This window comes from Ambystoma mexicanum, chromosome 5p (assembly GCF_040938575.1).
Source record: "Ambystoma mexicanum isolate Mex_15411 chromosome 5p, UKY_AmexF1_1, whole genome shotgun sequence".
In the NCBI taxonomy this organism is placed as follows: Eukaryota; Metazoa; Chordata; class Amphibia; order Caudata; family Ambystomatidae; genus Ambystoma; species Ambystoma mexicanum.
The window spans coordinates 1,093,695,165-1,093,711,802 of record NC_090930.1 but is presented as its reverse complement, the minus strand read 5'-3'; the positions used below and the strand labels follow the sequence as shown (position 1 = coordinate 1,093,711,802).

General features: G+C 46.1%; 1 protein-coding gene across 1 annotated transcript in view; it reads left to right on the top strand.

Annotated features, from left to right (window-relative positions):
- The window catches only part of CDKAL1 (CDK5 regulatory subunit associated protein 1 like 1), a 3,349,023-nt gene extending 3,337,127 nt beyond the window's left edge, over positions 1 to 11,896 (top strand). The window contains exon 15 of the mRNA XM_069613575.1: positions 11,016 to 11,896. Within this exon, the coding sequence (XP_069469676.1) occupies positions 11,016 to 11,180 (165 nt within the window). The 3' untranslated portion in view covers positions 11,181 to 11,896. The remainder of the gene's footprint in view (positions 1 to 11,015) is intronic.
- The last annotated feature ends 4,742 nt before the right edge of the window (positions 11,897 to 16,638 follow it).

Sequence of the window (16,638 nt, the reverse complement as noted above, 5' to 3'; positions counted from 1 at the left end):
TTTAAGCATCTGCAATGTATTTTTGAAACTTTGTTAACCTCAAAGGATCCAAACTATCACTGGCACTATAGATGTACCTGATAGATGAGCAGATTCTAAGGCACCAAAACCAGCAGAATCAATCGAGTGCCGGATCTTACAGCTCTTCTCAACAAAAAAGACACTTGGGAGCGAGACAGATCAATCAGAGGGGAGTGATGGAGATAAACGTTTCTTAGTAAAACAGTTCTCAGAAAGAGCAAGTTGACGAAATTATGCATTCTGCATAGTACTGTGATTTTGCTAATTTAATAGCCGCCTGATAACGCGACAAAGCCTTTTTTTTTCTTTTTGTCCTCAAACTCAAAATAGGTGCGCTATTTGCGTACTGCCCAATGGCATACCTGCGTGAGTGATCTGAGGTCCGAAGAAAACAAAGGGGCAGACAACTTAGAATGGTTCAGGCCCACTTTAAAAGAAGCAAGAAAGTCTGCAGTAGTAGTCATGGCATTTAATAAAGCAGTTCAAGGATCAAGATAATCATTGCCCATTGTGCAGTGCGTATTTGTTCTCAAAAGATCAGCTACCTGCCAAGGAGGAACATTATACCAGCAACGCTGAGCATGGCGAACTTTGAGTTTGAATGATACAGAAATGGAAGAAAAATGACAAATGGAAGAAGAACATTAGGTGACGGCCAAAGGTTTAAAAGTAGCTGTCAATGTTTTGTCTGAAAAAATCAGATCAAGCGTATTTACCTTATCATGAGCGGGAAATGATTTTGTAAGTGGAGATGGAAATCACACAATACAGCGTGACAATCTGCGCTCACAATTAAAGGTAAACGCTGCCTGCTATGCGAGCATGCCATGCAGCCTTTACTCACTTTGCACAGTGGAGTTCAAAAGTGCGGGGCAAACGGCGGCGTGCACGCATGTATGCCCATCTTTGCCCTGCTTTTTTGGCTCTGCCGTGTGAATGAAGAAAATGTGGTGGCAGCGAGCCGTTTACGTTGCAGTGCTAATTTAACATGCTTTTTGTGGATTTTCCTGTCATTCATATGACAGTTTTGATCTTGGTCGTTTTGACACTATTTGTTGTGTTCTTTTAACGTTACCTATGATCTTGGCTTTGTTTTGCTTTACTTTCCGGGGACTGCAATGTTTCAGGTCCATCACCACCATATAACCTCTGTGCTCCTGTAAACAATTATGTTCACCCTTATACAATATATCCAGTCAAGTCTGAGCATTTTGAATGCACATTTTCCCCGGTATGTCTGACTCTAGATGAAATGCGATGCTTTTTAGGGGGGGATTGAGCCTACGCCAATAGAGAGTAGCACAGGTTTTGGAGGTTGATGAAGGTTTGCTGGTAGGGAACTATTGGAGGCCTTTGAAATGCATTAGGCCAGTTTGGAGGGTCATAACCTGTCCAGGGCTGGAACATAATCCAAAGGCAGGTGTGCTTTGACTATGTGCTGCTTTTTAGGGGCTGTTGGCCCAGGTGCCAAGGCTGGCTGCTAGTGTAGTGGCCAGAGATAAAGTGTGTTTTCGATGGCCAGTGGGCGTGAGTCTTGGTGTGCTCTGCTGGGTATTTCCAGAGAGTTGGCAGTTCTCTCGAGAGTTCGCTAAGCAGGAAGAAGTTTGTGTCTCAGGTGGCAGTCCAATCCTGAATAATTGTACATGGTGCTGCAGGATTTGCATTTGATCTTAGCAAAGGAAGGTTAATTAGTTGCAGCTCCACGATTGGACGACGCGGCAGCCAGTTATTAATTTCCCTGACGCCTTAGGAGTAGTTTTTAATTACCTTGCCATGTAGAGCGCTATCGTCTCCACACAGTGTCTTGCGATGAAAGCACAATCTGACACTTCAGAGTCCACCGGGGCGCAGCTCCGAAATCCCTTAATGTCTGTGTATATAAAGGGGGGAGCGTCACATCCCAAGGCGCTGCTCCTTGTGTTCTCCTTTCTTCACACATGCTCTAATCCCCGCACCTGCAGCCTCGGCAGCAGACCTGTTCCCTTTCTGGCGTCACATGGCCTCTAAGCCGCCACCTGCCAGCAGACACTTTTACTCCAGCTCCTGGCCACAGATTGCCAAACAGCAATTATCCATGACTGGGCTTGTGGCCCCTTTGAGCTTTCTGTACCCTCAACACAATAAACATCCTTTGCTAGTAGAAAAGCTGTAACTGAGCAGGCAGCACCAATGCTGTCCAGCCCCTGGCCTTCACCTGCATTTGCCTGAGGTCCCAGCAGAGGTCGAAGTGGGCGGGAGCAGTTGGGAGTGGTGCTCCTATACTTTGTATTTTTAAGTTTCGCTGTTCCTATACTTTTATTTTAAAAATAAACCGTTCTGTAATGGTTTAGTTTTAAAATAAAAGTGTAGGAAGAAGTTGAAGCTTGCACTTCAGTGCACTGCACTGAACATTCCCATAAATAGCAGGTTTTTGTTTGGGGGTTTGTATTGTGTGTAGGGGGGGTGTGGTGATGGGGTTTGTGGGGAGTGGGTGCAGGCCAGCAGGGAACATAGTTCCACTACTTCTTTTCGTACACTTCGACCACTCGGTCCCAGTAGCACTGCTTTTCCTCGACTGAGCTATACACTTCTGTAAGGAAACCATGGTATCAACAATAAGACGACAGACACAGGTGCTCACAGTTCAAGGATGTTTATTGAACTTCAATTGGGTTTGAAAAACGCCTATTTAATCCTAAATCTAAAGATGGGAGCAAGCTACGACCATCAAATAATAACGCAGTCCTAGTTGAGTCTGTCAAAATAAAAGGGCCTATACTAATAAACTGATTTCTAATCCTTACTTCTAAATACAAATAGTGTGGGAAATGTTATGCAAAAAAAGTGTTCAAGAAATGATGTCAGTATATTCAAGCCGTTGGCCTCCCTTCCCCACGTTTTCAGCACAGCACAAGGTGGCACACTGGAGTTTAGCACAATCTCTGGCTTCTCTGGCACGAGGATGCAGTTTAAAATCTCAGCATCGGGGCCTTCTGTGCCAAAGTCTCTTTGCCATTCAAAGTCTCTTATTTCAGAGGGCCTGATGCAACACAACACACATTAAAGTTACTTTCTTCTTGGGATGTCACATGTACAACTTCTCGGGTGATTTTTCTGTTCACCCTATTGTTCATCGCCGGACTCGGACCTACTTTAATATACACCTTTAGCTGCCAACCCTGTCTTGCATAGCTCTCTTGGCCTTTAGGCATTCAACTATCAGTTTAGGAGATTTGACATCTCAGGTTTTCTTTCCCCCCCAAGTCCAGATCAACCTTCCTGGTTTTACAGTTTACACACACAAGTTCCTTAATAAATGTTTGTTCTTCAATTAAAGGTTTCCCTCGATCGGGCTCAAACCTTCCTCAGTTCACTTCTGGGGTTTCCTTCCCCTAGCTTTCTTTACCTTTTTATTGGACTTCCCTCCGATGGGTCCAAGTCTCTCTCTCTGCATCAGAAATCAGACTTTTGTCTGTGCGCAGGATTTTGCTTGACCTGTCGCAGGACCACTACCATTCACAATTTGATGTCAGAGGCAAAGGCTGTTACTCTTTCATCCTCAGTGCCTCCCCAACTCTGCGTTCGCCCGGGAGGGCCCGCTGGTAACCTTGTAGCACTGTATGCCATCTCTCTCCTTCTCTGCCGGTCTGGCTTACATAGCCCCCTTGGCTTCTATGTAGTAGCGGTCTCTCGACAAAGAGGCTTTCACTCTCCAGCCTCCTGAATTCAGCCCCCAGTCTCTTGCTCTCCTTCGCCTGTGCCCTGGAAGTACAACGTTCTCTCGTTCACCACCTCACTCTTAACTCCTCAGGGGTCTCCTTCAGTCAGGCTCAGACTCCTCTTTCATTGTTCTCAAAATAAAGGTTTTTGGACTTCAAATCCGAGTGCATCAGTGTCAAATGGGATTCCTCCTGAGTTCAAGGTCTCACCGCCTGCCCCTCAAGAGCCTAGGTCTTTCAGTCTAACCTAGGGGAGGAGTTCTGGGTTGGGCACGGTCAGGCAGCCTCAGCTGCCCCTGGGTTAGTTAGCCTTCTAGATGTATAGGTTCCCCGCCACACTGCAGCCTCTCTGGCACTTACAGGCTCAGTGTCCTGGCAGTCCTGCCCACTCCAAACCTTCCGGAGTCGTTTATGCTCTGGCTCCTTCCTCCTGGCTTCTCTGCTTCCTTCAGCATCCCCAGCTCGCTCAGAGTGTGCTTGGGTGTCTGACCTTTTATACTCTTTGAGAGAGTTGATTGAAGTCAGGTGTAAGTAGTTGTCTCTCCCTGCCTGCCTCTGCCTGACCTCATTATCGGGACAACATGGAAACTGCCCATACAAATCCATTGCCCATGTATTTGTATGGATAATCCCCATGACTCCCATCTGCCTCTTCTTTGTCGCAGTAGTTGGACTTCTAGAATGGAAGTAGGGATTTTGGGACTTGTAGGTTTTCCTGGAGATCATGGAAAAAACATGTAGGTTTTTGTCAAGATGAAGAGGGTAAATTTAGTGTAGAGGCAAAGTCAAGTACCACCACCAAAAACTCTGCCCCCATGTTGCCTATATGTTGGGAATCGGAAATTGCGCCACGTGCAGTACCAGTGAGGATGCCAGTACTGCAAAGAATCCTTGAAACGAGCTATCCATTGAGAAAACCCTATATGCATTCACAAAGATATAAAGGCCTTCTGGATAAAGTCCCGGAAGAAGTGTGAAAATGAGTAAGAAAGAAGACTGGTGACGTCATGCAGAGCAGAACTGACACACCCAGAAAAGATACACGAGGCAAAAGAACATAAACATTCTATAAGATCTGAAGAGGAGATGCCAAAGATGAGCAACATTCGGGCTCCAGATGAAGATGCTCATGCTACAGAAACACTGAAGAAAATGCAAAACCAATTTACACTTGTACAGATGCAGTAATGCAAGTAGACAAAGTGATCTGAAGGCTGGCTACGTAGTGAATAGTTTGCGACGATGCGCCAATGTATATACATAGGAATGTATAGAATGTGGATGTTGCACGATGCACTTTAGCAAGGTTTGAAATCCCGTGGTTGGAAAGGGTTTTGCATTGTGGCACAGTTGGAAAAAAGCTGATGGCGAAGGAGAAATTCAAGAAAGGCATGGCTGGCCCAGCACCAAGAATTCGAGGCCACTGTGAGCCTGGTTGTCCATCCAGTAGTTACATGAACGTGAGAAAGAAACAAACTTCTTTTTGAGGTGCAATGGAAAAACACTGAAGGCATCAAGAGTTCATCATTTAATAGTTTTAAATGCAGCAAAGCGCTCAAACGCGGTCTCCAGTTACATGGTCAGATCAAAATAGACATTGGGTCGAGCTACACCGAAACCAGAGGATACTCCCTTTTTATTCTCAGGCACACAGAGCCTCTGCAAAGCCAAGTTCAAAGCCTTAATTGACTGGCAGACTGCAAGAGTGATGATAGATGTTGGGCTAATCTGCTGGGAAGGCATGACCACGCCGACCCTCCCTGCACCTGGAGTGGTAGCCTGCATGCTGCTAGCGTGTGGAATATTCCAGAAGGGTACAAGGGTGCCAAATAATTGTAAAGGGGATATTTTGTGACGATGAAGATGACTTGCACTATAGGAGGGCTTAGTTGTCCACCTGATGTTAGAGACCCAATCACTTCCCCCGTTAGTATTGAACGTATACTTTGGTGTTCCCTGTAAGCCTATCACATCCCCAAGTAGGTTTTTGTAGTTTGCCACGTAGTGTGACATCACTGATGAGTTTTGACTATAAAAGTTGTGTTTATAAAATGCGTTGAGAGAAATCGAGCGAACGTCCGTTGATGTCTGTTGTAACTCCCAGTTTTAGATCATTGCAAATCAAACAGTACCTTGGTTTGCCAACTTCCTGAGTCGGTTTGATTATTGATGTTTGAGTAAATTCTGCATCCCCACCCATCTCTAACTATTGCTACCTCGTCTTAAAGGGCCCTAGGTCTGTGGATTCAATATTGTGATGGTTGAATTGATTTTCTATTGGGTTTTATTTTCCCTGGTCGTTTTCTCTGTTCTCTGAGGAGGTAAGACATGCTTTATGTTGAAATGCTGAAATGCTTAAATGCTTAATGTTGAACCTTGCCACCTCCCGTGGTTGTGCATGTGTGTACTGCAATGTATTCTTGAATTCATGAGCATGTGAATCCATGCCAGACCCCATGCTGGAGAAGGAACAAGTTACTTACCTGTAACTGTTGTTCTCCAGCATGGGTCTGGCATGGCTTCACATGTGAACCCTCCCTCCAACCCCTCTGCGGCTCTTCTCTTGGTCCTACTGCCACTTTATGTGCTACCAAATCTGAAGATAGCTGCCAGAGGAGGGGCTTAGGTAGGGGGCAGTATGACCCAGAGACCAGAGATTGGTTACTAGTGGAAAGACAGTTCAGAAACTAAACTGAAACTGATTTTTTCTTTACCGAGGATTCCCAGCCTGATGACGGGGAATATTCATGAGCATGTGAATCCATGCCAGACCCATGCTGGAGAACAACAGTTACAGGTAAGTAACTTGTTCCTTCCTCTACTCTACCTGTGCCCTGCACTATATTGTTTCTGTAGCACTGCAATATAGTCTGCCCCACTGGCCTTCTCTCTTCTGTAGGCTTACTCCCTGGACTACAGCTAAAGGTCTGATAAACATTTTGGCCATGTATTGAGCAAGAACGTTTCTGGCTAACTTTAGTACAGTGGTGCAATCCCTATCCCCTAATATGACTTGTGGGTGTTTCATAATCTCTCCATGGAGTCTAGAGGCAGTGGGTTGAATCATACTGTTAGTACAAGTCATCCCGTACTGTAGGTACTAATATGCCAGGACTCTAGGAAGGGGGCTTGGACTACCACTACATAAGAGTCACTTTGGCAACTTTTGTTTGGGTGCACTTGTGCTTGTCCAATACCTTACTTAGCTGGTCATGGCACGACTACTTTTTGTCTGTTTACCTTTTACAGACAGCTAGGAAACGAGTCTGTGTGCTGACTAACATTTATAGTTTAGATACAGATGTGAAATTCTAGACCTACAAGCAGTTGCGCTTTTCAGGGGAATGAGATGGTAAGTGCTTAGTTGGTGAAACTTCTAATAAATTGTTACCTAAAACCTCTCGGTTTGTAGAAATGCCGCCGCACCCTTGAGATGCTGGCTCCAATTCAGCAGCAGTTTGGTCGACACTGGAGCAAATTGACTAGGTACCAACCTAATTACATTACATTCCAATCACCTTCCAAACTGCTGTCTCAGGCCTAGGGCCTATACAGCCCATCTCGGTGCAGCATCTGGTTATGGTGAATGAGGCAAGAGGCAAGAGACAGCCTGTCCACAGTTCACCCTGGGAAAAGAGTGTGTTGGGCCTGTGTCGTTGCACCTCAGGGAGCATGCTCATTTGAGCCCCCAAGTGCCACTACTCCCAGAAAGTGAGCACGTTAGGGAAATCTGGGTAGTGCCTAGAGCGGCCTTGCTCTACTACCATTTCCAGGTGCTTGCTCTTGAGAGTTCACAGTGTACGGTTTGTGGAGCGAGAGAGCAATGCAGACCGGAGTGAGCTGCTGCAGGCGGCAGAGAATGGGGAGCATTTGGGTAGAAGGCTGTGTTTTGGTTGAGCAGTCACCATGCATCACTGTCCCCTGCACATGCATGAGTGTCCCTCTTTTCTGCAAGACACATTTTTGCTATTTCACAAAGTAACGTTTTTTCCCCTTTATGTATCGTCAAATATTCCCAACACCTTATGTTTCGCCCTCTCTGACTCTGCTCCTTTATAACATTCTTACCCCCGAAATCCCAGGATCGCATCCTATGGGCCACACCTAGCTTGTAAGTAAGGTAGACCTTCACGCCAGGCCGGGCCAGCCTGGGCAGCGGCAGCGCCCTGGGCAATGACACAAAAATGTTCCTCCCTACCCCTGTCAATGCCGTGTGGAGGGCGGGGTAGTGGGGAGCGCCACATTTTTGTTTAACTCCCTATTAACAGCGTCCTATTATAATGAAAACGGTTCTATGTGAAAAATTGCCAGTAATAAGGTCGCCAACATAAATTATTTTGAAATGCACAAAGTATGAGGCTGTAACCCTGAATATGACCCAAACCTCTAACGAAACCTCCACAATCACCTTACCTCCATTCCTAAACCTTCCCCCAACTCCAGATACAACGCTTATCCTACCCTGAACTCTCACAGAACACTAACCCTTCAGCGCACCAACACGTTTTATTTGCATATTATTGAATGCAAATTAAATAAAAAATGAACAGTGAACATATCTCTCGCCAATCCCATCACCAGCTCGCAACAAATTACATAGCCCTTGCCCTAACCCAAACCCTTGCTGTAATACTAGCCTTACCCTAACTACAACTGTAACACTGAAACTAATGCTCACTTTACCCTAACCACCAGGTTTATCCTAACCGCTGTTCTACGGCAACATCACCATCTCTTTCCATCCTCTGTATCCCTTTCTTTAACACTTACCCAAACCCTTACCCTGACACTGAATATGCTTTAGGAAAGCCCCTGAACACTCACACCAGAAAAAATACAACCTGCTAGGGAAAAAAGGCCCAAGACACCTGTTGCAAGTATAAAAAGTATTTTATTCCTACAAAATATAAATGCACCAGCAAAGAGTTCTGCTGCTGCTGAACATTCTGCCAAAATCTGCATGAGCAGGACATTGATAAGGTACATCATCAGTGATGCCATCACATACAGTAGAAACCCGCGCGGCTGGTTGGAGACACTATACATAGGCTGCCTGCTCCATAGGGGATGCCAGGCCATTGGTCCCAGCCCTGCAGTTCAGTCATGAGGTGGCGGCTAATTGGCAATTTATGTGCAAAGTAAACATCACATCTCTATCTATGTAGCAGTGTACCTGGTACAAGCAGACATGGTCTTGGAGGAAAAGCTGAGGTCATACTAACTCACAAACTTCATTTGATCCCAGACAGGCTGCACTTCTCCAAGGTCTTGCACCCTTGTCTGGCCTATAATTTGATCCCTCCCCGCACCTCGCAGCACATATCGCGTGACCCAGAAGTGAAGGCAAGAAAGTCCTGCTTTTGGAACTTTCTTGATCGATTGGGGAGGGCTCTAACGGGTTTATGATCAGTGGCCTGGGGCTGGCTGGTATCTTGGAATTCAGTGGTCTTAAGGCTAGGGCATGTGGGTGCTATAACTTAGAGTTGGGACTGGTGGGGGTTGGAGGCCCGTGCCCTCCTTCTCATGGGGTTGTATCGTACAAGGACACTTGGCCTTCCTCCCATGGCCTTGCAGGGCACATTCTTCCCAGGGCACAAAGGTTGGCAATGTTTAGGACAGTGGGGGGTTTATGAATCTCCGTGGCTCTGGCCTTTCTCATCAGTGCCTGGGATACAACCTATTCCTTTCCTCATGTTTGCGGCTTGGCCCTGGAATACTGGCTGCCGCGCTGCTTTTAAGCCTGCTAATATCTATGATCGCGTTTGTTCCTGCCTGTGCACTACATCTACGAAGCATGCAATAATGTGAGTGTGCGAAGGCCTCTAAGTGCGCCCTCCTGGTCTCTTATATTACATATCACACAGCCTTTGCCTTATTCTAAACTGCTTGGGGGCTTGGGATGGTCATCTTCCCTTCCCAACACTACCCTAACTATTAACCAAACCCCAACATATTTACTCTAACCGTAACCCCTATCCTAACCCTAAACCAGGCAATCACAAGCCCACTTAACCCTCATTAACCCTAACAATGACCCTAGCAGCACTACGTTTTGGCTACTTTTCAGATGTATTTTTTACTACTATTTGCTTGGCAACTTTTTCACTGAAGAGGTATTTTCACCACGACTTTTTCACAAACTACATTTTTGTTGGCTAAATTTTTACTGGATATGAAAACCGCCCATACCCGCACCAGAGCGGGGCGGTAATCACTGTAATAGGGCACCGATGTAAAAAGCATCAGTGCCCTTTTGTAATTAAATGACCCCACTCCTGCGCTGGAATGCCCGGTGCCAGCACGAGAACAGGGTGCATTCAATTACAATAGGGCACCTGCAGGGCCTGCACTCACCACGCCAGCTCAGGGGAGCCCTTCAAAGACTCCCCGGAGCTGGCGTGGCGGGCCAGGCAAATGTGGCACCCTGGGCAGTCACCCAGCTCAACCGGGCCTAAAGCCAGCTCTGCCTTCAGGGATCACATTCTCCAACGCTTCCAAGTGCCCTTCTCCACATGCCTTCTTTCCGCTCTCCTCTTCACTTTGAAGGGGCCTGAGGGCGGCATAATATGTTGATGAACAACCAGAGCAAGTCTGCTACGCTGCAGCAGGATTTAGGAACTCAGCCCTGTATTTGAACCAATTGCTGGTTCACAGTTTGGTGGGTCGTTTTGTGCAGTGCATTGGGAAGTGTTTCCGCAGCAGGTGCTTCCGGTTCTCAGAATGCTCGACGGGATGGAGAGGATTTTCCTCACCGGCCCCCTGAGAGTCTGGAAGACGATCCCCGCGGTTAAGATGTCACTGCACCAGCAGCGATGACATGCCAGCGCTTGTTGCAATAACTGGCACTGCCAGGACCCTGCTGTGGCAATGATTGCTGTGCCATTGGGCCTCCTCCTCGCCAGCTGCGTGCCCCCACCTGCGACAATCAAAGGGAGGGAGATTTCAATAGAACAGCAAAAAACACCAGCCCCATAAAACAGGCATAAACTAGCCAACTGTTGTCATTATACTCCGGCCGGGGGATTCTACGTATTTAAACTGTCCTGTTGCTTTGACAGTTACTCATTTAGGAGACTGGCACGCATGATACGCACAGCAGTATGGCCGTAAGCATACCTATTACGAATTTTCAGATACATATCCAGGCAAATAGACTATCGACTGCGAAGAAATGCATAATGGTGTAGTGGTAATATGGTAATCGTTTTTGTTTTCCTTACAGGTTGGACATCATCATCGGAAATGCACCATATTTATATATTTATTGCCATATCAATTTCTCTCCTCTCCCTGCAGGAGTTCAGAGGCAGGCGGGCGAACATCTCCATTTCGGAGCCTGGGATCTTCGGAATGTCACCGTGGCTGCCCTGGGTACAAGGACAGGATCAATTGAAGATTCTCTCAGTTGCTTTGGCTGTCATCTCCATCGCCATTGCCGCCATAATGGTGGTATTCGCGTGATGCACGTGTCGGCACGAGATTAAATTTAAGCAATGTAGAGGGGCAATACTGGTGACAACAACTTTATCCGAAACCAATGAGAGCACTAACCGTTTCGATTTTAAATTCATTGCTCAGACACTGTGTAACACCGAACTGCCAGTTTGTGATGTGTTGGATTTTTATAGTTTCTTTTTTTAATTTAAAGAACAGGTTTGATTTTGTGATTTTAATTGCATTTTACATTCATATTTATAGGTGGCTTTCGTGTGACACCAATGACTGTAAAATACTGCTCCCATTTTTGTGCAAAACCCATTAACCTAAAAATGTATTAGACAATGTATCTTATGATTAGAGTGAATCCCTTTAATGGGAAATTGATGTAAAGCGCTTGTCTTCTACCGGATTATCAGAAGTGCTAGGTTTTGTTGCTCCTCGTTTTTCCCTGGGTTTCAAAGGTGACTGCTGTGAATCATCACGGCCGCGTTGCTAACCAGTATTATCAACCATGCTACTGATAAACGAGGCCTCAATTAGATGAGGCCTCAAGTACAATGTTTCTTTTCAAAGAAGTGTTTACCTACGTTTTTGCTTTATCAACATGTCGGTTATCGAGGCAACATAATGTCTGTGTAAAATACGTTGTTTTACAATATATTTTTTGAACAGTTATTATTTTTCTCATGAAGGTAAAACTGAGAACTTGAAAACCAATTAAAACGTCTGAAATGCAATTTTGCGTCTGTACTTTTTAATTACATTGTATAAAATAAATGCAATTATTGTGCTTTTTTCATGCCCTGACATCAAAATAGACCGTATTTAAAACTGGTTAGGATAGTTTCACCTCTATAGCAGGTGATTGGCATTGCCATGGAATTTTGAGCATAAACTCCAGTTGTAACTTATTCAGTTGTGCCACCCCCCTAACACGTCCTTATTTGTGTTCTGCTAAGAAAACTGGAACTCTGAGTTGGCAGCGTCAACAGACAAGCAATTGTCACAAAAAGGTAAATTTTACTCGGGCGCTTAACTATGTGCCTTGTTATGTAAAAAATAAATGCCAGCTCAGTTTTCATGTTAGAACTACCTTGCTAACTGGTATGAGCTCTATTCTTCCTTCCAGCCTAGGTAGTCGAGCCTGGAGTCCTAAAAAAAAAAGTGGAGGGACTGGCATATGCAGTGGGGAGTGACGTCACAGGCAGTGAACGTAAATTGAATAACATTTGCATATTTTATTTTAAGATGTCTTTCCCAACTCAAGTCTGTCCACAGGACAAATAAGCATTTCCCAAGAGAACATTTCGTAAACCCTTGCTTGCTAAATAGAAAATATGCACACCTTTTATATCCTAAAACGTGTCTTGTACAGTAGAAGGTGAATATGAAGGGTTCACAATGATTTCATTAGAGATTCTTGTGGTTGAGTTTCTTTCCTCAGAGCCGCACGACTGTTATCAAGCGGTTGCACTTTTTTATTTTTTAAAAAAAAATGAATTCACTGAAACCGCACAGGGGGGACAGTGTCAGCCCCCTGAAAAAAGTGGGCCCTCAAAAAAGTGGTCCGCCTTCGTGTTCCCTCGACGTTGAGCCCTGCTAGGTCGAACATTACATTGGGAAAACATTTCTTTGGTCCAGTGTGGGATGCGTCATCACTGTTTGGATGAGGGATGGCCCTTCATGCTGTGTGCCATGAGAGAGGGTGAGCTGACAAGCAACTCTGGCGCTAAAGGAGGGTCCTCTCACACATGCCACAGCTGATTGAGTTGTAACTCTTTGATAGGCTGGTAACATTGCCACATCACACTGGAGGTGCTTCTCTAAACATTTTAGGGGCTCCTATGACCACATCTGTGGCAGAACATATCTGGTCTCCTCCTGCTTTCCATTCTGGCCTCAGTCATCCCTTAATCCCTGTATGTAAGCTCTCCTCACCATGATTCCTACTGCTTCCACTCCCATCCTCTTCCTTCCCTCACTTAACCGGCTCCTGGGATCTCTGGTCCAAGGACAATCCTGCTTCCCACCTTGTATTCTCACATCAGCATCCTATTGTCTTTGTTCACCCCTATCCTCACAGCTCGCCTCATTTCTCACTGAGGCCACTAATTCCTCCTCTCAAGACTTTAACCAAAAGTACCTTTCTGCATATGGAAAGCTTGAATTTATGCCCAAACAAACCTCATACATCGATGACGACTTAGACTTACCTTTCAGCCCCTCCTCATCTTTCACCAATGCCACGAAGCCAGAAAAGATTGAAAGCAAACTAATATGGTTCAGATTGCATCGGGGTTTTATTTGAGGTGGTTTTCTCTTTAGAAGGTTTAGAACAAACAAGAAAAGACTGCAATAGGCTACTTCTACCCAGGGCATCGACAAATGATAAGTGCTTCCCCCAAGACTCTTGTACAAGGAAATGTTCACAAGGTTCAACAACATACATTCTCCTTAAATAGGTTTCACAGTCTCTGGGTCTTTGAAGTTGTGTGCCATGGTGCTCTCCTGGGCTGTCTCAATGCCCGTCACTCATGATCTTGGGGAAGGTTTGATGTGGTTCGCTCCACTTCTTTATTGTCTCCAAGTGCTTGTATATTGAGGCCCCAATTGCTCACCGCTAGTCCCAGGTTTTGTGCTCCTCATCATGTCATTAAAAGAGTCCTTTCTCTTAGATCTGATGGTCTATATGTGCCTGCATCCTTGCACAGGTGAAAGCAGGCTCTGAGCAGAGATAGCAGTCAGAAGAACTTCAGCCTGGTCACCAAGAGGTTGACAGCCATACTTCAGTGGTAAAGATAACTGGAATTCTCTTTTATTTCTCTTGGTTTGAAGTCTGGGTTCTCAGTAGAATGGCCTTGACTACCTTTTCAATGACTCACAAAGTTCTCATATTTGTGAGCTTTCTCCTGTACCTCCTTTGCCCCCAAATTCACCAATCTCTGTCTTTATCTCGACGTGTGCCTCCTCAATACCACTCCATGTGCTCATATTGCCACCCTATCTCCACTCACTCCACCCAACCCTCTGGCTAGCCTGCTCGGATTCCTTACTTCCTTATTTGTTCCTCTACCTCCTTCGCTCGTGCTGCTTTCATCCTCTCCACCAGCCTCTCGTCCTGCCACCCTGAGCGTTGCTTCCAGCCTCCTCATTCTTCCTTGCCATCTTCTAAGTATGTTCCTCTGCCTCTCCCCAGATGTTTCCTCCAAGCTCTTCAATTTCCTCCTCTTGGTTGTCACCAACATATTTAATGGACTCATCTGGCTCTAATCTAATATTACTGGAAGACTCTTTAATAGCAATTTCTTCCTCTTCTCCTATATATCCTCCAAACACCTTAACAATGTGCCCTTCAAGCTCCCCCTTATGGTATATGCAACTTCCTCCTTGTTGTGCTCCTCCACCTCTTTCCTGGTGTTATTTCCAACCTCCTTCTCCCCACTCCCTCACCTCATTTCTCCAGTCTCCCTTCTCTGCCTTCTGCTCTCCACCTCTCCTTTCTCCATCCACCTCTCTCCAATTTCCCTTCTCTGCCTTGAATGTCTCTTACCTTCATCTCCAACCTTCTGTAGCTCATTAAGTCAAAACAAACTCCAACACCCTTTCCAAATTGTGTCTCGCTTAAGCAAGGGCTTCACCACTCCCTGCAGGGTTCCCTCAAGCCCCCCACTTGTCGGGCTCACCTATTGGCAGTTATATTTTGTGTGAGATTGGTGTAACCCAGTCGTTTAGCAAAAGTCAGCTGAGGGCCAGGTAATGCCATTGTGCCTTTTTGAGGCTTGGCTACCGTTTTGAATGTCATCTTTTTTTCCAGTATAGCCCCCCCCCATGCAATCTATTCTTCCTATCATTTGGCCGCTCTGGGACCATATAAGGTGCATGGGCAAGTTCCATATGTGGATTCCGTAAGTTGAAATAATAATTCAGCACTATGATTCTTGGTGAATGTGCACCATGAAAGTGCTGTCATATCTATTTTGGTTCGAGCAACACCAAGGCTTCTTAAAGGGGAAGAGGGCATTGACAATCCCATCTAGGAGTTTCACTGGCAAACATCTGGGCATGGTGAGGGAGGCCAGAGGATTCCCCCGCACACTGCCTGCAGTGGGTATTGATTACATGTGCCATGGCCATCCCACCTGCAAAAACCATAAACCCAGCCAGAAGACTTTGTCACACCACATTCATACTCGTACGTCCCGTCCCCTTTCCTCCATTCACGTGGGCATCCCCCAGTGGGACAGTACAGTAACCTTTGGCAGTGAAAAACTGAGCTTCCCTTTTAAATTTAGTATGACCAAGGGGCGCGGCCTTGGGCGTGGGAATGCCCCGTTGAGGCCCTGCCCTCCGGCACCTTACCTCAGTCCCTTTTTCCCCATGGTCGGTGTCAGACCTGGCAACTAGCGCATAAACTTTTTAGCTCTCTGCTTGCTCCCCGTTTAGATTTTTTCAATCTTCTTTAACTTCCCTTCAGTGCCTCGCCTCCCCTGGTACATGTCGGCCGCAGGAAGAGTCACAAGATTTGCCTCATGCGACTGCTCGTTCCTGGCCTCAGACCCCAATGCACTCTGTCTTGAGTGTTTAGGGCCTGACTACTGCTGGGACAGTTGTTCGGCTTGCAGTGCTCTTGGTCAGAGGTCATTGAAGAATCTGTTGTCGCAGTGAAGTGAGATCTTCCACACTTCTCCTCCGCCACACCTTGAGGACTTAGACTCCAGGACTTCTCATCAAAACAAGGTAGGTCCTTTGTTCAGCATAGCTCCACAGTGTGGCGACTCCTTCCCCGGGGTTCCCATAGATCAGGGTTCCTTGAATTCAGGTTCTGGCGGGTCTGAGACATCTAAGGCTACTGGCGCCCAAGCCGAGGGGCCCAGCGGCTCTTCCTGGCACTCCAGGGACAGTCCTGAGGCTCTCCCGGATACCGGCTCCAAAGCTAAGGGGCTCAGGAGCTCTACCAGACTGTCCTCGGAAGCACGATCAAGTTTGTCTTCTACTCCAGGGGGTAAGAGATCGTTGAGTGCCACCTCCAAGAGTCTGTCCTCAGCACAATCCAACACTGCTACCGGCACAGGTGTCTAGGGCATTCAGCCTACTGGAGCCCACTCCAAGGTCATGAGTCAGGAGGTTAGAACTACTGGCTGAGTTTAATGCTCACCTGTAACTCTGCAGGAACCCCCTAGAAGAACTCCCTTGGACTTCAGAGAATAACAATTCCTGTAGAAAAAATGACAAAAGAATAACCCTCCTTAATCAGGATTCCCTCAGTAATCTAACTCTTCATAAACAGGTAGGGAATTGGTTAACCCAAGACCTCAAGAAGCTCACCTAAGTTCTATTTTTGTGAGCTCTCCATCCTGCGTTCACACAGGGGCGCATGTCCTGAAAAGTGTCTGGTGGATGCCAAGGTTTATTATTCTTTTAAGGAATGACAACGGACAAACTTCCTGGCAAAAGATAAGGCACCCTTACTAACAATAAC